At 39.5% G+C, this 23,097-nt stretch overlaps 1 protein-coding gene across 1 annotated transcript in view; it reads right to left on the bottom strand.

Annotated features, from left to right (window-relative positions):
- Positions 1-23,097, bottom strand: part of DNAH3 (dynein axonemal heavy chain 3) — a 211,811-nt gene that overhangs the window by 43,583 nt on the left and 145,131 nt on the right. Inside the window, 9 exon segments of the mRNA XM_036824136.1 lie at positions 675-891; positions 3,566-3,731; positions 4,952-5,618; positions 6,586-6,729; positions 6,975-7,131; positions 7,213-7,336; positions 14,705-14,884; positions 16,463-16,757; positions 19,233-19,336. Coding sequence (XP_036680031.1) covers positions 675-891; positions 3,566-3,731; positions 4,952-5,618; positions 6,586-6,729; positions 6,975-7,131; positions 7,213-7,336; positions 14,705-14,884; positions 16,463-16,757; positions 19,233-19,336 — 2,054 coding nt within the window.

The following is a 23,097-nucleotide window of genomic DNA, read 5'->3' on the forward strand; positions in this document are numbered from 1 at the left end:
CATATTATCCCTTCCTTAGTTCTTTACTGGTGCTGAAAATCCACATCTTAATATGGTTTTGTCAAGTGGCTCAAGCACAAGTCAATTACTAATTTATATGCCAGGCATTTTGCTAAGGGTTACACTTGTGTCAGCTCATTTAATCTTCATAATAGCCCTATGAAGTGAAGACTGTTATTATCACTTCTTTTTATAGAAGAGGAAACTAAGGCCCTAAGAGGTGAAATAACATCTTCACGGTTCTATAGCTGATAAGTTATAAAGCTGGAATTTGAGTCCAGGCCCTGCTCTTAACCACTGCCTTACTCTGCCCAGTTCCCCACGAGAGTATCCAGGGCTGGGGCAAGGGTGAGGTGAGTAAGGCACTTGCCTTGGGCACAAAATTTAAGGGGGCTCCAAAAAACTCAGTATTCAAGATAAATAGTATTTTACTGTAATGTTGTAAAAAGTTAAAATTAGTTCAAAAAGATCCATGATGAACAAAACATCAAAATCTTAAAGACAGACAGGGCTGGGTTTAGGCCAAGCAAGTGAGGTGAGTTCTGCGAGCACAGGGTCAGAGGCTGTCTTTATTTTATTTGGTGTTCTCTTGACTTCTGCACCTGAACAAGTGCTTTACTGCATCCAATTAGTCTTGGACCTCTTTGTCCCTGTACTATTTTGGCAGCGCTCACCTGTGAAGCGGCAAATTCAAGTTTCTGCAGGCCTGTCAGGTAGCGGTTCCTCATCATATCCACCTCTTGCCTCTTCCTATTCAGGAGCGTCTTGAAGGTTAGGATCAATTCGAGGTAGGAGGTGGGGGTAACGTAGTTGTGCCTGTGAAGTGTGTTGTAATAATCAAGCGACAGCTTTTTCACACTCTCCTGGAAGTACTTGCACATGGAGATGACCCTGCCGAGGACACAAAGGTGGTTAGGCAGGCCCAACTTGCTCCAGAGAGATCCAGTACAGCCTTGGTTCACAGATGTGAGGATGTGAGAAAGCCACTCACTATGGCCCACTAGAATCCCAAGTTCTCTGAAGCATGTCAACAGAGCCTCGAGAATGACTGGGGAAGTATATATTCTTACTAGAATGATCTTTGATTAGGTAATTTCTATCTTTAATCACTTTTGTGACTCACCAGGGCTTAAGCAGGAGTTCTTAACCTTTGTCAGTCTGGTGAAGCCTCTGGACTTTGCAGAATAATGTTTTAAAATGCATAAAATAATATATAGAGGGTTGCAAAGGAAACCAATTATGTTGAAAGCGTTTTCAAAATATTTTAAAAACCAAATTTATGATATAGTAATACGTGTGCTTTTATTTATGCATGAAATCAGGGATCAGCAGACTTTTCCTGGTAAGGACCAGATAGTAAATATTTCAGGCTTTGTGGAACGACTTCCCTGGTGGTCCAGTCGTAAAGAATCCACCTTCCAATGCAGGGGACGTGGGTTTGATCCCTGGTCAGGGAACTAAGATCCCACATGCCGTGGGGCAACTAAGCCCGCACCACAACTACTGAGCTCACGCGCCTCAACTAGAGAGCCCGTGTGCCGCAAACTACAGAGCCCATGTGCTCTGGAACCGCTTGCCAAAACTACAGAGCCCACGCACCCTGGAGCCTGCGCACCACAACTAGAGAGAGAAAACCCGCACGCCACAACTAGAGAGAAGCCTGTGCGCCATGACAAAGAGCCCGTGCGCTGCAACGAAAGATCCTGCATGCCTCAACCAAGATCCCATGTGCCGCAACTAAGACCCGACGCAGCCAAAAATTAAAAAAAAAAAAAAATTTAGCCCTTGTGAGCCACATGGTCTCAAGAGCAACTATTCAACTCTGCCACTGTAGTGTGCATGGCTGTTTCCCAATAAAACATTATTTACGAAAATAGGCTGTGAACTAGACTTGGCCCATGGATCATCATTTGCCGACTGTGGCATTAAATAGTAAGATTGGACAGCAGGTCTAACAACTACCATCATTTTGAAGGAAATGATATATTTGGGGCATCTGTAATGACTGAATTATTAGATAGATATTAGAATTATTAGATAGAAAATAACTGTGATTCCTACTGGTAACAAAGTCACACAATCCTACTGGGGTTTACTGCCTACATTCATCATCGAAAGAAATGCAAAGTATCAGGTAGATGTCAGTGAAAATGAAGATGTACTTTTTCCCCACTCACATTCACCGTCCCTCTGAATTCTGTTCATGAGCCTATGGACCCAGGTTAAGGGTCTTCTGGCCTAGAGAACAAAGTTCAAAGTTCTTAAAAGCCATGAATATTCTGACCGCTACCTATTTCTTCACTTTCTATTCATTCATTTAATAAGCAGTAATTGAACCTACTATGTACCAGGCACTTGCTAGGCACTAAGCCTACAGAAGTATACAAGAAGGTGATATGACCCCTGCCTTCATGGGACACCTAGAGTGGTCAACAGTCTTAACCCTTCTCTTACTGTAGCCAAAATTCAGTGCTTTTGTTTGTTTGTTTGTATATCTGTGCTTTATACAAAAAAAGAGTAAGTTATTTTCATAACAAAAAACCCTCACAAGAGGGCTTCCCTGGTGGTGCAGTGGTTGAGAATCTGCCTGCTAATGCGGGGGACACGGGTTCGAGCCCTGGTCTGGGAGGATCCCGCATGCCGCGGAGCGACTGGGCCCGTGAGCCACAGCTGCTGGGCCTGCGCGTCTGGAGCCTGTGCTCCGCAGCAAGAGAGGCCGCGATGGTGAGAGGCCCGCGCACCGCGATGAAGGGTGGCCCCCGCTTGCCGCAGCTGGAGGGGGCCCTCGCGCGGAAATGAAGACCCAACACAGCCAAAAATAAATAATAAATAAATAAATTAAAAAAAAAAAAAAAAAAAAAAAAAAAAAAAAAAAAAAAACCCTCACAAGAACCAGTTTTCGGGCTTCCCTGGTGGCGCAGTGGTTGAGAATCTGCCTGCCAATGCAGGGGACACGGGTTCGAGCCCTGGTCTGGGAAGATCCCACATGCCGCGGAGCGACTGGACCCGTGAGCCACAATTACTGAGCCTGCGCGTCTGGAGCCTGTGCCCCGCAACAAGAGAGGCCGCGATAGTGAGAGGCCCGCGCACCGCGATGAAGAGTGGCCCCCGCTTGCCACAACTAGAGAAAGCCCTCGCACAGAAACGAAGACCCAACACAGCCATAAATAAATAAACAAATAAATAAATAAAATTAAAAGCAGAAATAATAACATATTAGTATCATTAATTAAAAAAAAAAAAAAAAAGAACCAGTTTTCATCCCCTTGGCAGCAATATCACCCCTCTTGAGAATGCATGCTCTAAGACTATTGAAATAGCTATAGTATTATATCCAGGTTCTCATAGCTATGACAACAGTGCATCTCTAGGACAATTCTGAACAATGAAATGTTATTCTTTTTCAGCAAAGGTGTTTTATTAAATATCTAAATGTGATTTAAAAGTATAAGACATTTTCTATACATAAAATGATAAGTTTTGAAACAGCAACAAGAATAGAGCCAATATCTAGATTTTCATTTGAAATATTTGGCTGCTGTACTAAAATGCAGCTAACACTTACTCTATCCGAATATTGTCATCGAGCTCCACATCTTCTAGAAATGTGTTGGCTACCAATTCCAGGGCATCTGTGGGCCAAGACTGGAACCAGTCAATTGTGCAGCAATTGATCAGGGAAGGGAACATCCGCAGGCGGTTCCGGAAGGTGTCCCCAATCGGACTCATGGCTAATGAAAAGTAGACTTTGTTAGTTCTCTTTCTCCAAGTCAACGAGGCTGAAAGGGACAGGCAGGTCTTTCCAAGGATTCTGGTGGGGTAAGGGAGCAGTCATGTTTCCTATTGGCACTCCAGGGTGTGATTGGGAACAGTCAGGATGAGTGCCTGGGAAGCACAGGGGAATCATGGGATATTTTCAGGAAACTTTGTGATGGGAATTCAGTTTATTACAATACCTTCTGGCTCGTCTCCAGTATCCACACTGTCCCTTCCAGATCCTTAAGGTCACATAGCCAGAGTGGTTTGAGCCCTTTGACCCACGTGCTCTGTTTGTTCTGACTCACAGACATAAGGGAGCTGTGGGGCCATCAGCTTGTTTCTGACCTCATCCCCATCCAACCACAAAGGTCGGATTCTATGCCCCAAATTCCGTTCACTGTTTATTTAGACCCAGTGTGGTGGGAGGAAGCATAATGCACAGGTTAAAGTGTGAGGAGGTCAGCGTGGTTGAAAAAGAGAGAAGGGGAAACTTGGTTGGAGATGAGAGTGGAGAGGATGCAGGGGACAGTCTGGCAGGTGGCCTTATAAGACTATAGGTTAGGAATTTTGGTCTTTATCTGAATAGAAAGCAATTTAGGTGTTTTAATTTGTGTATGTGTGTAAATATATAATGATCACATTTGCAATACATGAAAAAAAAATCCCCATCCTGACTCAGTGGAACATAAAGGTCTGGAATGGAGAGAGTGGACATAGAACAGTTAGAAGGCTGTAGAGGTGAGGTCTGAGTGAGACGATAGAGGCTTAGCTAATATGAAGGTGGCAGAGACAGAGATAAATGGGTAGATATACGAGAGAGAAGGCAAAAATTGACAGGACATGGTAACAAGAGAGAAGTATTAAACACGATCCCTAAGTTTCTGGATAGATTGGAGATATCGTTCATAGAGAGAAGAACTCCAGGTGCTGTTCTGTGAGGTTGCCGGGTAATGTACTAAAAGGAAGGAGAGGGTTCAGAGGAGAATTCAGAGAACTGAGGAGAGTGGAACAGGTTTAAAACAGTTGTTCAGGAGAATCGAAGTTTCCACAGGAATTCTAGGCACTGACCCGTGGGCGAGTGAGTGCCTTGGCTGGATCATTCCTGACACCACTGTAAGAGGAACGGGCTTACGGCACAGGAGATCCTGAAATACCCAGAGGAAAAGGGCAAACTGAATTTGCTTCTTCTTACCAAGGACAATGTGAAGGTTGTTTTTCACTCTGTCAATAAAGAAGTTATACATAGAAAGAGGAGTGGCTTCGATCTTCTCGCTTTCTGTCCTTGCTGCCATTTGCATCTTCTCCACAAGGTCAGCCTTCTCGTCAGCGGGGAAGATGTTGGGCACGTCTCCCGTGTTCAGAAGCATGTTGATGTCCTCAATGAATGACTCGTCCTTGATCTGGTTATCGGTGAGGAGGAACACAGTACTCTTGGAGGCCACACCGACCTGTAGCATGACCTTCTTCAGGTCCTCTCGCCAGTCATTGCCTGAGTAGCTCTTAGTGATCTCGATCTGGTACAGCTCATATGAGTTCATGAATGTGGACAGTTTGCTGGCACTTTGCCGCCCACTGCCCCCAATGCCCACCAGGAGCAAGTGGCCTTTGTCCTGCTTCAGGACCCTGCATATCCTGGAGATGTGCTCAATGGTGAACCTGAACATGACCAAGGACATGGGGGCCTTGCTGATGTTGTTGAACTCTTCCAGGTAATACTCCATGACCACTGTGAGCTGTTTTAAGTCAGTGATCTCATCATAGATTTTTTGGTCACTTTCTGGCTTGAAGAAATCTCCAAAGAAGAGGCTACGGATATTATCATCAACTATCTTTCCAGTGGGTGACAGGTGGATGAGGACCTGTGGGAAAGGTAAGTCTCAGTTAGGCATTCAGCCAGTAGCCCCAGCCACCATGGTACTGGGAGGTGTAGAGGGAGGGAGTAGGGGATGTATTTGTTTCCTCTGAGCATTCTCCAAAGTCATGGTTCATCAACAGTTTTTTTTTTTTTTCTTTAAACAAAATATGTGGATCTCGTGGTTGTAAAGACTATGATGAAAGGACATTTGAGAAAAGAGTGTGAAAGCAAGGGTCAATCTGTTTGCTAAGTGATTAAAACATTGGTGGTCAGATTGTAAGACCCTAAGAGGAGGTAGTCGAAAGATGGCATCATTTTTAATGTACTTGCTCCTTCACCAAATAGAAGTGCAGGCATTTCCCTGGTCCCCACTCTGTACCTAGAGTAGAAATGTTTTAGATGCCTCTTCTTCCTGATATTAGAAACTGGCAGTGCTTCTGCACTTGGCCTCTGGATGCAACATGAAACACTTGCAATTTTTTCTATGGAGAAATCGTAGCTTCTTAAGAATAGAGGTAGAACTAGATGATGCAAATACACAGGCTTAAAACTTTTCTTATATCAAAATAGAAAAGAGAAAATATTTACAAATGGGAAACCATGACAATCTTTCACTCGGGCTTTACCAGGGCATCAATCAAACCATGAAAATTCATGGTGTATTTATTTCTCAACTCACAAATTAACTGACCTTGAAAATGCATTTTACATTAGTCATAAACAATAACATCATATCATAAACCATAAGTTTGAATGTATCCAAACTTATATGTTACCAGGGAAGTGAAGTGAAATTGGGCCAACTATTATATCACCAAATCGAGTGACTAGTTGGCTCAATACACTGTTTCTTGAGATTCAGAAAGTGGAGCTGTAAGTCTCTAGTAGGAAGACAATCTGAAATCTGAGACTAGCATGATCAAATATTTGGGGCAATTTCTGAGGCCAAATGATCACAGGGTCTGGCTTACCTTTTCCACAGACTGCTTGAAGCAATTGGAGGTGGTTTCCCTCACCGTGTTGAAAAAGACCTGTCTGTCCTCATGATCAATCAGACGGTCATAGAAGACCCGGTAAACCTCATGGATCCAAAGCCGGATAAATTTTTCTACATCCTGAAAATCCAGTTAATTATTTGAATAAATGGCAGGTGGTGACTGAGGTGGTAGTTCTCAAATAGTTTCTAAATCCTGGGGTCGATATGGGGCTTTAATGAGATAATGCTTACAAAATACTTAGCACAATGCTTAGCATAGATTAAATGCTTGATAGAAGCTAGATATTACTCTTATCATTGTATATTCCATGCAGCCAAGGATATCACTGAATGAACTTGATAACAGAAATGATAGCAGCTGACCTGCAGGTGGGTGTGAGGGCAGAGCAATACCCCTTGGATCACCCGTGAGAAGTCCCGCAGGTTAAAGACATAGTGTGACTTGGAGGGAGTTGGCAAGAAATTCTCCACTGCAGCTTTATAAATTGTCATCGTAGCTTGTACCAGCATCTTTCCATACCTTGGGAGGAAGGAGAAGGCAGACCAGTTAAAGAGGGGCCAGAACTGAGGACCCCAGGCCAATAACACAGGAACCTCTTACCTTAAGAACATCACATCAAACCCTTTTCCAAAGTGCCAGTCAGCGATTGAACTGAAAATCTTGGTTAAAATGTCATCCTCAAAGGCACTGATGGAAATGATATTCAGATGGCGAGTGAATCGTCCTGGAAAACATGCACAGGTGTGAGTGTGCATATATTCTCACACTTACCTCCTGGGCCTAGAGATCCTGAGATATAGAAGAGTTTTCCCTCTGCCTTAATGTTCTAGAGCTGTGCTGTCCAATATGGCAGCCTTATGAAAATTAAATAACATTAAAATTTATTTCCTCAGTCCCACTAGCCACATTTCAACTTCTCAAGAATAACATGTGACTAGTGGCTGTTGTATTGCACAGCACAGATACAGAGTGTCTCCATGACTGCAGAAGTTCTGGTAATAGAGCTAGTCCAGTGCTCAAGGTTGTTAAAAGGTGAAGGCAATATATGATCATTGTAAAATAATCAAACAATTCAGAAATACTTTTATAGAAAGTATCCGTTACCTCCCACACACGAAATCCATTCTCTCTCCCCTCCCCACTGTTAGTCTGACATTCTTACATCTCTATATCTGTATCTATGTACTCAATGTTAGATATCCATATATTTATAGTTATACTATGTATCAGCTTTATTGAGATGTAATTCACATACTATACAATTCATCCATTTAAAGTACACAATTCAATGATTTTTTAGTATTTTAGTTGTGCAACCATTACCACAGTCAATAGCAGAACATTTACATCACCCCAAAAAGAAATCCTTTACCCACTAGCAGTCACTCCCCATTTCCCTGCAGCCCTTGGCAACTAACAATCTATTTTTTGTCTCTATAGATTTGCCTGCATATCTTTTTTTAAAAGTATTTTTCTATATAAAGTAAAGCACAGATATAGAAAACCACACAAATGTATAGTTTAGTGAATCACTATAAAGTTAACATCCTTATATCTACCATCCATGTCAGGAAATACAACTTTGCCAGCCCTCCGTAGAAGCCCCTCCATATATCCCATCCCAATCACAGACCTCTCCATTTCTCCCTCCAAAGGTTGCCACTATCCTGACTTTTAAAGTAATTGCTATCTTGCATCTTTATTAACCACGTGTTCATTTCTAGATACCAGAGTTTAATCCCACTAATTTAAAAAAATTGATATGTCTTTTAAGTCTCTTTTAATCTATAGGTTCCCCCCTCCAACCCTTTCTTTTATCTTCTGTCTACTGAATAGCTGGACTGTTTGATCTGTAGAAGTTTCCACAGTCAGGATTTTGTTGATTGCATATTCATGGTGTAGTTTATTTGGTTCCTCTGCCCTTCGTATTTCCTACCAATTTGCAGCTGTATCCAGAGACTTAATCAGATTCAGGTTCCATCTCTTTGGCCAGACCATAGGTGGTGGTGTAGTCCTTCATCAGAGGGCACATGATGTTGTCTCTCCCTCTGCAATGTTGGTAGCTACTGATTCTCAATGGCTAGATCCATTAATTCACTGAAGTTTGCAAAATGGTGATATTCTGATTCTATCATTTCTCTTTCATTTACTATATAGTTTATTAAAATATTAGGAATATTTTTAGAAAGGGACACTTCCCTTCATCTACTATTTGCTTATACAGTGGTATACTTCATATAAGAAAGTCAAAATAAATGCTTGCTTCTTTCCATTTATTTATCAGTTTTCAAGATAATGAACTGGTTTTTTATCATCCTCTGAAGATGACCAGCTATGATTGTTATTACTGATTCATAGATTTAAATATCTTTTGATAAATTTCAATCCATTTAAATTACTATCATTGTTGAAGCTCAAATTTCCCCATATTTGCCAGTTAGAGCCTCCTTATGTTGTTAACTGAATGCTTTTGACATGACTCTGTAGTCTTTGAAAGCTTTCTCATGATTGGATATATGAAAACGTTACAGGCATATATGAAGACGTTACAGGCATATCTTGTATATTTCCTGCCCCAGACATGTAATAAGCCATTTCTCCAAGAAGCCTAGTTTATTTTAGTAGGAAACTGGATTTCAAGACCACAGTCTGGGTGCTACAAATTCTTATTGTTAATGAGTTGGTTATTACTTTTTAGACCTGGAACATGAGTCAGTACTGATATTTCAAATTTAGGACTCCAGAGCTTTTTCTTAACTTCTTCTATATTACATCTTGACTTCCTTTTCTCCACACTGAGTCCTGGTTCTCAAGGACACAAGGGACAGTAGAAATAGAAAATGCTATAGTTACTCATTCATATAATCCCACTTTATACATACAACACACTCAGAATAAGAATATACGACCGCCACCAATTACAATAACTGAAGAGTTTAAAACTTCTTGTATGTGCTATCCTCATCCCACTCCATTTTCAACTGTTCAATATCTACATCATCAAATCATATAGGCTTTATATGTTATAATCTCTCCCATGTAGTCTTAGTTCAACAAATAACCACATTAAGTAATGCTCACTACCAGTTGTTATATTGATCTCTTTATAGCTATTTTGATCATGTGAAACTCATTTTCTAATAGATTTCTGAGAAAGGGCTTAGGGAAATAAGTCTCTGAGTTCTTGCATGTTGATAATAGTTTTTACTTTATACTTGAAGGTCAGCTTTGCTGGCAATAAAAGCCTTGACTCTCATTGTATTCCCTCAAGTATCATAAATATGTTATTCCGTTTTCTCTGGCATAAAGATTGCAGTTGAGGGCTTCCCTGGTGGCACAGTGGTTGAGAGTCTGCCTGCCAATGCAGGGGATACGGGTTCGAGCCCTGGTCTGGGAAGATCCCACATGCCGCGGAGCAACTAGGCCCGTGAGCCACAACTACTGAGCCTGTGCCCCTGGAGCCTGTGCCCCGCAACAAGAGAGGCCATGACAGTGAGAGGCCCGTGCACCGCGATGAAGAGTGGCCCCCACTTGCCGCAACTGGAGAAAGCCCTCGCATAGAAATGAAGACCCAACACAGCCAAAAATAAATAAATAATAAAAATAAATTAAAAAAAAAAAAAAGATTGCAGTTGAAAATTCTTAAGATGATCTAATTTTCTTTTTCTTTAAAGTCCAGTGATTTTACTAGTTTTGGTAATGATCATTTTTGAGTCTGTATTCTTAGGTACACAATGTACTTTTTCAACATGTAATTTTCAAAAATACTTTTTTGGGGGGAGCATTTTATTGGATTATAGCTTTTATTATTAGTTCTGTTTTCTTCTTTGAAGAAACTTCCGTTTTCTTCTTTAGACACTCCTGTTAGTTGTGTGTTGGATTTTCTCTACCTAACTTTAGTATTTGTTACTTTCTCTCAAATCTTTTAGTTCCTTTCTTCATTTCTTGAAAAAAATTTTATTGTGATAAAATATACATAACATAAAATTTACCATTTTAGCCATTTTTTAAGTGTACGGTTTAGTGGCATCAAGCACATTCACATTGTTGTGTGAACATCACCACCACCTATCTCCAGAATCTTTTCATCTTCTGCAACTGAAACTCATTAAGCACTAACTTCCCATTTCCCTCTCCCTAGCCTCTGGTAACAACCATTCTACTTTTTGTCTCTGTGAACCTGAGTACCTCATATAAGTGGAATCATACAATATTTGTCCTTTTGTAACTGGCTTATTTCACTAAAATAATGTCTTTAAGGTTCATCCATGTTGTAGTATGTCTTTATATTTTTCCTGATTGAAAAATTCCTTCTAATTTTTTATTTCTTAAGGCATTACTGATTGTATTTATTCTATTTTTGCTCCTTTTAGTTTTGGCTTCATTTCTAAGGTAACTTTTTTTCCCTAATTCTTGAGTTCCATCATTCATTTCTAAGTTTTTCTAATTCTGATTTATGTCATTCTTTCCTGTCTTGTATTATCTCATCAATGTCTTTCAGATTATTTTGAAGTAATAGATTAAAGTTTTTAAAGTATGTCTTTCTGTTGTGCTTTTGAAGTAGGGTTGTTTTTCTCTATTCTCTTCCTTCCTACATTAATTTTTATGAAACATGACCTCAATACTTTTCTTTGCTCATTTTTATATATGCAATTAGAGAAGGCTTCACTCAGATGGCTTTTCTAACTCCACAAAGTTTCCTTTTCTGTTGATTTCTTAAGTGTTCAAAAATATAGTGACTTGCTTTCTGAACTTTCCTGCCTCTGTTCCTCTCTCTCACTCTCATTTTGACCTTCTCTTTCTTTTGTTTCTAGTAATCTTAACTTGCTCAATTCTGATTCAACTCCAGTTTCTCTTCAGTGTAGGGTCTCGCCTTGTATGGGAGACCTGGGTGGTTAGTTTCAAGAAATCACAACTGGCTATAATGCTCTAGTCCCTCAGAGCTCACTGCAGGTTCATTGTGCTTACTTGTTATTTGAGAAGGTAAAAGTCCTGCCAACTCCAGCTCCTGTTCTCAAATTGGCTGCCATGCTTATCAGTGAATACCTGTTTGCTACTTTTGGGTTCAACCATTCTCAGGTCTGTTAGATGTCTCAATACTTCCCTCTGCTTTCTCCTGCACAGATGCAGATAACATGTGGGTCTTGTAGCTGCCAGTGGTTTGTTCCCACCAATTATACTTTAGAATATGTGGGGAATACTCTACCAACTAGTTTTGTTGTAAATGTTGTTTATAGGTTTTTGGTTTTGCTACCTAGTTGCTCTGTTTATGGGAATTTGGGAAGAGCCAAAAATGATGATTCTGGCACAGTTGCTGCCATTTTTCCCAAAACTCTTTTCAATATATATATATGGCATTTTTTTTAAAAAAAGAAAAACCTACATATGTCAATACATAAGTATAGTGGAATATATATATATATATATAATACTTACGTACTGACATATGTATTTTCCTTTTTTAAAAAAAATGCCAGAAATAATATTTTACACATTGATCTGGAACCATCTACAGTTGTGTGAACTTGAGAAATTCACTTACTATTTTGATGATAAGGATACTAATAGTACTTATGTTTGTTAATGTTACCTAAACCCAGATCAGTCTTCTGCCAAGCCATACTCTCAACCACCATACTATATTGCCTTGAGCTTCAGGTTTCCCATCTCAGCCCTGAAAGCTGGCAGCTGGTCTGGCAAGTATCAGCTAGGCTGTTAGTTCTCCACTGAACACAATTTCATTAAATATCAACATCAGATGAGGTCACTCCCTAGCTATGATGGAACAAGATAGAAACAAGTTTGCTCTGAAACCATGAAAACTACCCCCCTAGCTAGTATGAGTGACTCTACTTCTTTACCAAGCAGAGAAAAAATTAAGATACCCACTCATCAAATTGTCCCCACTTCCTGAGATTACCCAATCCCAAACAGAGTCCCTGGTTCCTTAAGCCTTTCCTCACATCACCCAGCACAAGCCCATTTAACTCTCTTTCACCAGGCACTCCTACTCTCATGGTTCTCCATGCTGTGCAGACACCCTTTCTGCAGCAAATTAATAAACCCAATTTCACTTGACTACAGATGTGTTCCTGGCAGACTTTGGGCACTGGTCTTTATTATAGGATCTTTTCAAATATCATATTATGTGACATAGCCTGAAAACTGTCAATTGCTGCACAAATGTTAGTAATTACTCTTTCCATGATATGTACTGGAAAAACAGATATTCCCTTTTGAATAGATTTCCACCCCCTGCCAGTTTTATTGAGATATAATTGACATATAACATATATAAGCTGAAGGTTTACAACATGATGATTTGATGCATATAGATATTGCAAAATGATTGCCACAATAAGGTTAAGTAACAATTCCATTGTTGCTGTTGTTGTTAACTAGAGTCACCATGCTATACATTAGATTCCCAAAACTTATTCAACTTATAACTAGAAATTTGTACCCTTTGACCAACATCTCCCCATTTCCCCCATCCCCTAACTCCTGGCAACCACCATTCTACTCCTGTTTCTATGAGTTTGGCTTTTTTAGATTCCACATGTAAGTGATATTATATAGCATTTGTTTTTCTCTGTCTGACTTATTTCACTTAGCATAATGTTCTCAAGGTCCATCCATGTTGTCACAAAGGGTAGGATTTCATTCTTTTTTATGGCTGAATAATATCCCATTGTGTGTGTGTGTGTATACATCTTCTTTACCCATTCATCCATCGATGGACCCTTTGGTTGTCTCCATGACTTGACTATTGCGAATAATGTTGCAATGAACATGGGAGTGCAGATATTTCTTCAAGATAGTGATTTCATTTCCTTCAGATATACCCAGAAGTGGCATTGCTGGATCATATGGTAGTGCTATTTTTAATTTTTTGAGGAACCTCCTACTGTTTTTCATAGTGGCTGCACCAATTTACATTCCCACCAACAGTGTACAAGGGCACTTCTTATCTCTTGACTTTTTGTTAATAGCCATTCTATCAGGTGTGAGGTGATATCTCACTGTGATTCTGATTTTCATTTCTCTAATAATTAGCAATATTGAACATCTTTTCATGTGCCTGTTAGCCATTTGTATGTCTTCTTTAGAAAAATGTCTATTCGAATTCTCTATCCATTTTCAAATCAGACTGTTTGTTGTTTTGCTATTGAGTTGTATGAATTCCTTACATAGTTTGTATATTAACTCCTTATCAGAGAGATGGTTTGCAAATATTTTCTCCTATTGAATGACTAGGTCTTAGAGAAAAGTAATATACCAAGTTCCTCTCCCTCTCACTAGTGAGAGAAGTGTTGAATTTATAGACGCTAAGTGCCTGAGATCCTGTTATATTCAAACCCAAGGCAAAGGTACCCCTGGATTCTATACTTGAAGTGGAAGGTGATGGGTTTGTGTACCCAAGTAAAATCACCCTGCTTATCTTCCTTATTTTACAAATGAGAAAGACAAATGCCACAGGGGAGAGCAAGGTCACAGAATCTTAAGTCTGGAAATGGCATTAAGATTCTTAACCAAGGATGTATCTCAGAATAAAAGTATGAAAATCTGTAGACCTAGATGGATCAAGTTGCACCTGAAGCAAAATATATTCCTGAAGTGTTAGATGACAGGGGAAAAAATCTTATTTACTTGTTTGTTTATTATCATTATGATTTTGCTTAGGCCACTTGGATTAGGTGTTCTATCTCTGGCAATCCAAAGAATTATAAGAAACACAACAGGTGAATCTGTCACGCACCCTTAGTTGAGAACCTCTGATCTAGCCTCCCTCCTGGAACACATTCTGTCCACACTGAACTCCCCTCTTCATGGGACTCTCTGTTCCTCTAAGCCCTAGCCAAACACTCCTCAAATCCTCTTTTCATCTTCCCATCCTATTTCATACAACTACCAACATGAAATATTCAAATGTCACTCCTTGAAGCTAACTCAAGTGTCTCTGGCTACAGCCTAAACACACCTTTCTCCACCTTCCATCAGGACGAGTGCCCTGCACCAACCCTCCATTCATGAAGGTGGTCTGGCTCTGCAGGGGGTGGGTGAAGAGTAATGAACTCTCTCCTTCACATACCAGTAATGTCATTTCTTCCTCCACCAGGGGGGCCCATGGCTGTCACAAGCAGCACATCAACGATGTCCAGCTTGTTTGTGTCTTTCTTGTCAAACCAGTAACCGTGGTCAATCCATTGCCTCAGGAGCTCAATGGGGGGCTGGGCCCCATACACCTCTTTGGCTGGCATGTTGAGGTCATCTGGGGAAAGAAGCCATGGCCACAGATTGTAAGTCTATGGGATCCTTTGCTCTCACAGGAGGTAGCAGATGATTATCCCTCCATGGGAGAGTCCGTGCCCAGTTGTTACATCCTCACTCTAGGCAGGGCTCAGCCAGTGGACATTCTCACCATAATGGAAGAGTTTTTCCTGGGTTCTGGGCTCTCCTGCTTTATTGACAGATTGGCATTAACAAACAGACATTTAACTTTTTCCCATATTTCCTCCAGGGTAGGGATTGATTTTCTAAAATAGCATATTGCTCAGTCCTGGCACATAGAAGGCACTAAATAAACTCCAATGAACATTGATTAAATGCCCAGTTTTGTGTCATGTAAGATTTTAGGAGTTTTATACATATTATCTCATCTAATCAAAATAATGACTTTATAAGGAAGAGAGCATTACCTTTATGTTAGAGGTGAGGAACTGAAGGTCATGGAATAATATGCTTAGGGTCACAACATGCTTAGGGTTAAAAAGTGAGATTTGGACCTAGGTCTGTTTGGCTGCAAAGCTTAATCTGTTTTTGGATATACCATAAAAATGGGAAGGGATAAAAGACTGGATGAAAGGAGAAAGGGGGAAAAGAAAGGGAAACGAAATAGGATCCCTGCCTTTAAGGAGCTGTTGCTAATTGGCAAGGATATAAATACATGCAACATTTACTATCAATACATGAATTTTAAAGACAGGACATGAGATAACCCAGAAGGGCAGGGCATTACTATTACTAAATGAGAATTTTATGAGTCAGCAGTAAGAGAGTGGAAAAGATAATGTATTTGGCACCAAGAAACCTGGTTTTGGCTCGTGGTTCCAGAATTTTCTAGATGTTTGACCCTGAACAGGGAATTTAACCTCTGGAGCCTCAATTAACTGACTAGTAAAGTGATAATGGTGGCTAATAAACTGATGGGGCTGTGAGGCTCAAACAAAATAAATGAGGAAGTGCTTTGTAAACATAAAATCCTGGGAAAATTCAATGTGCTTACTTCACAAATATTTATTTAGCAACTATTAGATTTCTTCATATACTGATAACATATTTATCTGGCACATAATGGAATAGGAGCTCATGACAAAGTGTGAGTTGCTTCTGGAGATGCAAGAGGGCAAACACCACAATCCCCTTCTGGACCTAACTGCTTCTCACTACAAAGTAACTTTGCCTGATCCACGGGCTCAACTTCATTCCAGGAGAAACTGGGATCCTCCCTCAGGCAAAAAGGCCTGGACCTTGCCTCTCTTACTGAAAATTTGGCTTATAGTACATGGTTAACAAATACTTGGTAATGAATGAAGGAAAGGACAGGAAACAAAAAATGAAAGAAGGAAGAGAGGGAGGGAAGGAAGAGAAGAAGGGATGGAAAGATGGAAGGAAGGAAGGAAGGAAAATAGGAGGGGAGGGAAGGAATGCTTAATTATATTAACCAGAAATATTTTATCTCCCAGAGAGAGTAAAAGGACTATACAGTGGCCCTACAAGGGGAGATTCTGTTTGGCTGCAGCTTAGAGTAAAAGAATTTGGTGTGTCCAGATCCAGGCCAATGCCTTACCCACAAATACCACTGCTTTCTTCCCTATGGGAGGCCCAAAAAGGCCCTTCCGCCGTCGATCCAGCTTGGACATGATGATATCCTGGGTCTGACTGGCTGAAGTTCTGGCAGAGAAATTGATGCAGTTGGGCAGATAAGTATTTTTGGGAAGGCGGAAAAGGAAGTTGTTGGTGATGACTGATTTGCCAGTGCCCGTGGGTCCTACGAACAGCATTGGAATCTCATGGTCCAGGTAGGTTTTCAAGAAGAAGGACTGCCGGGCTGTTTCCATTGTGGGGATGATGAGTTCTGAGACCTGTGCCACAAAGACATGGTGAGTCTTGGTACTGAGCCCAGGAGATTGGGTCTTGGAATTCAGGAGACTTGGGTTCTATCCTTACTATCCATTCAGCTCCATCTCTTATTTATCTTTATGATTTTGAGTATTTTACCTCTCCAGGGGCCTTAGTTTCTTGATCTGTAAAACGGGGATAATAATGGCACCTAGTTCACTGAGCTGCTTTGAGGATTAAATTAAATCTTGCACGTAAATATGGGCATTTTAGAGGTGAGGAAAGTCTGTTTTAGAGATGAGGAAACTGAGATCCAGAGCTCACTTACACACCAAGTAAGTGGAAATGCAAGGATTTTAATTCCAGCTTGTCTGATTCCAAGGTTTATATTCTTAACCACTGAAATGTCATATTATAAACACCAATTACAGTAAGGATGGGTCTATAGCTACTGCCGTCTGAGACCATTGCTCTGAACCAACCTGTCTGCCTTGCCCCAGGAAAGATCCGCCTCCCATACGCCACCTATACTGCTTGTTCAAGAAGGGTTAGGTGTGACCCTTGACCCCCATTCCCTGTGCTTGTTCCTCATTTGCTTTTCCTAATGCTCAGATTCTTGGTTGTTCCTATTAACTCCTTTTCCAATATGGAAATTGCAATACTATTCCTGGTATTCAGGCTCCAATTGGGCTCTAAGGGCTTGGTCTTGAGCTCCTGGAATCCCTATTACTTATATGTCTACTACTTATATGTCTAGACTAGATGGGGCTAGTGAACATGGAGCCACTGTGTTGGGTAACTCTAGGGAGCACCATCCACACTATGGTTTATGTAAATGGTGTCCCTAAAGCAAAACTAGACCATAATGCAAGTGGCACCAACAGGGACTGTGCAACATGGTGGCCTGGGGAAATTGGTAGACAAAGTCTTGGCTTCTTTTGATAAATAATTTGATCAAAGTAAAAGGAGCAGATAGAACAAAGGAATTGAAGTGGTGAGGAAGAGAATTAACAGGTGTTGAGCTATGGATGTTTTGCCTCTGTTATTCCCTGCAGCTTTCCCAATAACCCTCTGAGGCAGGTATATTATTAGCTCACTTTTTCAGATGAAAAAATTGAGACTGGAGGATGGCTGGCTAACTTGTCCAAAGCCACATAGCCAGTAAGTGATACTGAATGCAGAACCAGGTACCAAGACTAGGAATTTAAAGCAGGTTTTGTTTCATAGATTTTTATTTTCAGGGGCTAGAACAATTTTTTGACAAAGGAAAAATTCCCAGCAGAACTAAAATATTTTCTGCATTGGACTTTTATTTGTATGAATCCAGCAAGATTTCAAACTCCTGGAGCTCAGGTGATGAAGCTCTTTAAGGAGAATGAAAGTTTAGGGCCTCAGTGCTGTGGGGTTCTTTACAAGACTCAGCCTCCAGAGTGTGTCCTGAACTCAACACACATTCATTCCTGCTTATTGCACCCTTTTCACAAGCAGCTGTGCTCCTATCTGGTGTCTGACTTTGTCATCAATATTTCCACTTTCCCATCCACCTCCTACTACTCTATCTGGGGCCTGAACAATCTACAATCACCCCCAGAAAGATAAATTATGTCCACTAGATAATTGCAAATAGAGGCATGAAATTCCACATCTGGAAAAAATTTTCCACAAAGAAATGAGCAGGAGTTGTAGGTGAATTGTCTGCTAACCAGAAAATCTATTAATCGGCACCTATTTTTCTGAGAATTCTGATTAAAGAAATCTTTCTCTGGGGATTTTAAAGAAAAGGCAAGGATCTTTTTGGCTGAGATATCTGAGAGGTGGACTGATGACCATCTGGCATTATAGACAGTGATAATAATCAGAGTAGCAACAGCATAATCTAGCACACAGTGTGTGCCACAAATTCATGTATAATGTCTTCAATCTTTGCAGCCATCCTTTAGGTATTTTTTTCTGCTATTGTGTAGTTGAGTAAATTGAGGCAGAGAGAGTGAAGGCTGAGTAAGGAATCTGGGACTCTCTGATTCTAAAGTCCATGTTTTGAAGGCTCAATCCAGCTCATGTTTGAACCTTTTTCTAAAGTAAGTTCTTAAAAATGCTAACAGAGGGCTTCCCTGGTGGCGCAGTGGTTGAGAATCTGCCTGCCAATGCAGGGGACATGGGTTCAAGTCCTGGTCTGGGAAGATCCCACATGCCGCGGAGCGGCTGGGCCCGTGAGCCACAATTACTGAGCCTGCGCGTCTGGAGCCTGTGCTCTGCAACAACAGAGGCCGCGATAATGAGAGGCCCGCGCACCGCGCTGAAGAGTGGCCCCCACTTGCCGAAACTGGGGAAAGCCCTCGCACAGAAACGAAGACCCAACACAGCCATAAATAAATAAATAAATAAAATTAAAAAAAAAAAAAAAAAAAAAAATGCTAACAGAGACCTGCTGTTAACCTCTCCACTTTGCTGAATATCAGGTCATTACCAAAGTTCCATGGCCAATAACTCTCTTTTACCTTTGCATCTGCTGGGATATTTTCCTCCTCTTTGGTGATATACTCTGTCCATGTGTACCAGTGTCCACCACCTTGCTTGAGGAAATAAAAATCATAGACGCTTCCTGGAGCCAAAGAAATAGAATAGGTTATTAGTACATCAGGGGTTTACATTTCATATTTGAGGTATTTAACTACCTCAGCCATAGGCATCTGAAATGTATAACTACCAGTACTGGCATAGTTGTGTAACGGTATAACCTGGAACAACACCTTTTAAAGAGCAATAACTTTATTATATGTATAAAAATAATAGGTGCTAATTATACAAATAATTATTCTTAATAATATAAAGAGGAAGTATTGAAAAGAACAAAAAAGGAAGAAAACAAATCGCTCCAAATCTCACATCTAGAGATAACTTTTGATGGCAATCTTTCCAGTCCTCTCTCGAGGCACACAAACATATTAAAGATGGAAGTATAGGTAGATGAAAGAAAGGATTTTATTAGAATAGGATCATTTGATATTATATATCATACACTATGTATATATATATGATTTATATTAATACAACATAAAATATAATAATATATATTTTTATATATTATACTATTAAAAATAAAAACATTAAATCTAATTTTACTTAAATTAGAAGAAAAGGAGACTAAAATGAAACTGAAGGACCTGCTGAACTTCAGATAATCATTATTCACTACAAGAGATATTGGTTCCTAAAAGTGGTTTCTTTTTTTTTAAATTTAATTGAGGTATAATTGACAAATAACATTATATTAGTTTCAGGTATAAAATATAATGATTCAATATTTATATATACAGTGAACTGATCACATTATAAAATTATATTAATAAAGATTGTATATATAATATATAATGCATATAATGTCAAACGATTCTATTCTTATAAAATCCGTCACCATACATAGAATTTTTTTCTTGTGAGGAAAACTTTTTTTTAATTGAAGTACAGTTGATTTACAAAGTTGTGTTAGTTTCAGATGTACAGCAAAGTGATTCAGTTACACATATATACGTATATATGTATTATTTTTCAGATTCTTTTCCATTATAGGTTATTATAAGATATTGAATATAGTTCCCTGTGCTATACAGAAGGCCCTTGTTGATTATCTATTTTATATATAGCAGTATGTATATATTTTTTTTTTTTTTTTTTTTTTATATTTTTTAATAAATTTATTTATTTATTTTTGGCTGCATTGGGTCTTCGTTGCCATGTGCAGGCTTTCTCTAGTTGTGGTGAGCGGGGCCTACTCTTCATTGTGGTGAGCAGCCTTCTCATTACGGTGGCTTCTCTTGTTGCAGACCATGGGCTTGAGGCACACAGGCTTCAGCAGCTGTGGCACATGGGCTCAGTAGTTGTGAATCGCGGGCTCTAGAGCACAGGCTCAGTAGTTGTGGCGCAAGGGCTTAGTCGTTGCGTGGCTTGTGGGATCTTCTGGGACCAGGGCTGGAACCTGTGTCCCCTGCATTGGCAAGTGGATTCTTAACCACTGCGCCACCAGGGAAGTCCAGTAGTGTGTATATGTTAATCCCAAACTCCCAATTTATCACTCCCCCTCCTTTCCCCTTTGGTAACCATAAGTTTGTTTTCTATGTCTGTGAGTCTATTTCTGTTTTACAAATAAGTTCATTTGTATCATTTTTTTAAGAGTCCACAAACTAGTGATATCATATGATATTTCACTTTCTCTGTCTGACTTCACTTCATATGATAGTGTCTAGGTCCATCCATGCTGCCATAAATGGTGTTATTTCACTCTTTTTTCTGGCTGAGTAATATTCCGTTGTATATATATGCACCACATTTTCTTTATCCATTCCTCTGTTAATGGACATTTAGGTTGCTTCCATGTCTTAGCTATTGTAAATAGTGCTGCTATGAATACTGGGGTGCATGTATCTTTTCAAATTATATTTTCTCCAGGTGTATGCCCAGGAGTGGGATTGTTGGATCATATGGTAACTCTATTTTTAGTGTTTTGAGGACCCTCCATACTGTTCCCCATAGTGCCTGCACCAATTTACATCCCCACCAACAGTGTAGGAGAGTTACTTTTTCTCCACACTCTCTCCAGCACTTATTATTTGTACACTTTTTGGTGATGGCCATTCTGACTGGTGTGAAGCGATAACTCATTGTAGTTTTGGTTTCCATTTCTCTAATAATTAGCGATACTGAGCATCTTTTCATATGCCTCTTGGCTATCTGTATGTCTTCTTTGGAAAAATGTCTATTTAGGCCTTCTGTCCAGTTTTTTGACTGGGTTGTTTGTTTTTTTGATATTAAGCTGTATGAGCTGTTTGTATAGTTTGGAAATTAATCCCTTGTCAGTTGCATTGTTTGCAAATATCTTCTCCCATTCTGTAGGTTGTCTTTTTGTTTTGTTTATGGTTTCCTTTGCTGTGCAAAAGCTCTTAAATTCAATTAGGTCCCATTTGTTTAGCTTTGCTTTTATTTCCATTACTCTAGGAGATGAATCCAAAAAAATATTGCTGCGATTCATGTCAAAGAGTGTTCTGCTTATGTTTTCTTCTAGGAGTTATATAGTATCTAGTCTTACATTTAGGTCTTTAATGCATTTTGAGTTTATTTTTGTGTATGGTGTTAGGGAGTGTTCTAATTTCATTCTTTTACATGTAGTTGTCCAGTTTTCCCAGCACCATTTATTGAAGAGATTGTGTTTTCTCCATTACATAGTCTTGCTTCTTTTGTCATAGATTAATTGACCATAAGTGTATGGGTTTATTTCTGGGCCTTCTGTCCTCTTCCATTGATCTATGTGTCTGCTATTCTGCCAGTACCATACCTTTTTGATTACTGTAGCTTTGTAGTATAGTCTGAAGTCAGGGAGCATGATACCTCCAGCTCCATTCTTCTTTGTCAGGATTGCTTTGGCAATTCTGGGTCTTCTATGGTTCCATATAAAATTTAGGATTATTTGTTCTAGTTCTGTGAAAAATGCCATTGATAATTTGATAAGGATTGCATTGAATCTGTAGATTGCCTTGGGTAGCATGGTCATTTTAACAATATTGATTCTTCCAATCCAAGAACATTATATATCTTTCCATCTGTTTGTCCATCTGTCTTCAATTTCTTTCATCAGTGTCTTACAGTTTTCAGAGTATGGGTATTTTGCCTCCTTAGGTAGGTTTATTCCTAGGTATTCTATTCTTTTTGATGCAATGGTAAATGGGATTGTTTCCTTAATTTCTCTTTCTGATATTTCATTGTTAGTGTATAGAAATGCAACAGAGTTCTCTATATTAATTTTGTATCCTTCAACTTTACCAAATTTTTTGATGATCTCTAGTCATTTTCTGGTAGCGTCTTTAGGATTTTCTATGTATAGTGTCATGTCATCTTTTAACTGTGACAGTTTTACTTCCTTTTCAATTTGGATTCCTTTTACTTATTTATTTTTCTTCTCTGATTGCTGTGGCTAGGACTTCCAAAACTATGTTGAATAAAAGTGGAAAGAGTGGGCATCTTTGTCTTGTTCCTGATCTTAGAGGAAATGATTTCAGCTTTTCACCATTGAGTATGATGTTAGCTGTGGGTATGTCATATATGGCCTTTATTATGTTGAGGCTTGTCCCCTCTACATCCACTTTCTGGAGAGTTTTTAATCATAAATGGATATTGATTTTATCAGAAGCTTTTTCTGCATCTATTGAGATGATCATATGTTTTTTATTCTTCAGTTTAATGTGGTGTTCCACATTGATTGATTTGTGGAAATAGATAAATCCCACTTGATCATGGTGTATAATCCTTTTAATATATTGTTGGATTCGGTTTGCTAGTATTTTGTTGTGGTGTTTTTGCATCTATGTTCCA

This window comes from Balaenoptera musculus, chromosome 15 (assembly GCF_009873245.2).
Source record: "Balaenoptera musculus isolate JJ_BM4_2016_0621 chromosome 15, mBalMus1.pri.v3, whole genome shotgun sequence".
Classification (NCBI taxonomy): domain Eukaryota; kingdom Metazoa; phylum Chordata; class Mammalia; order Artiodactyla; family Balaenopteridae; genus Balaenoptera; species Balaenoptera musculus.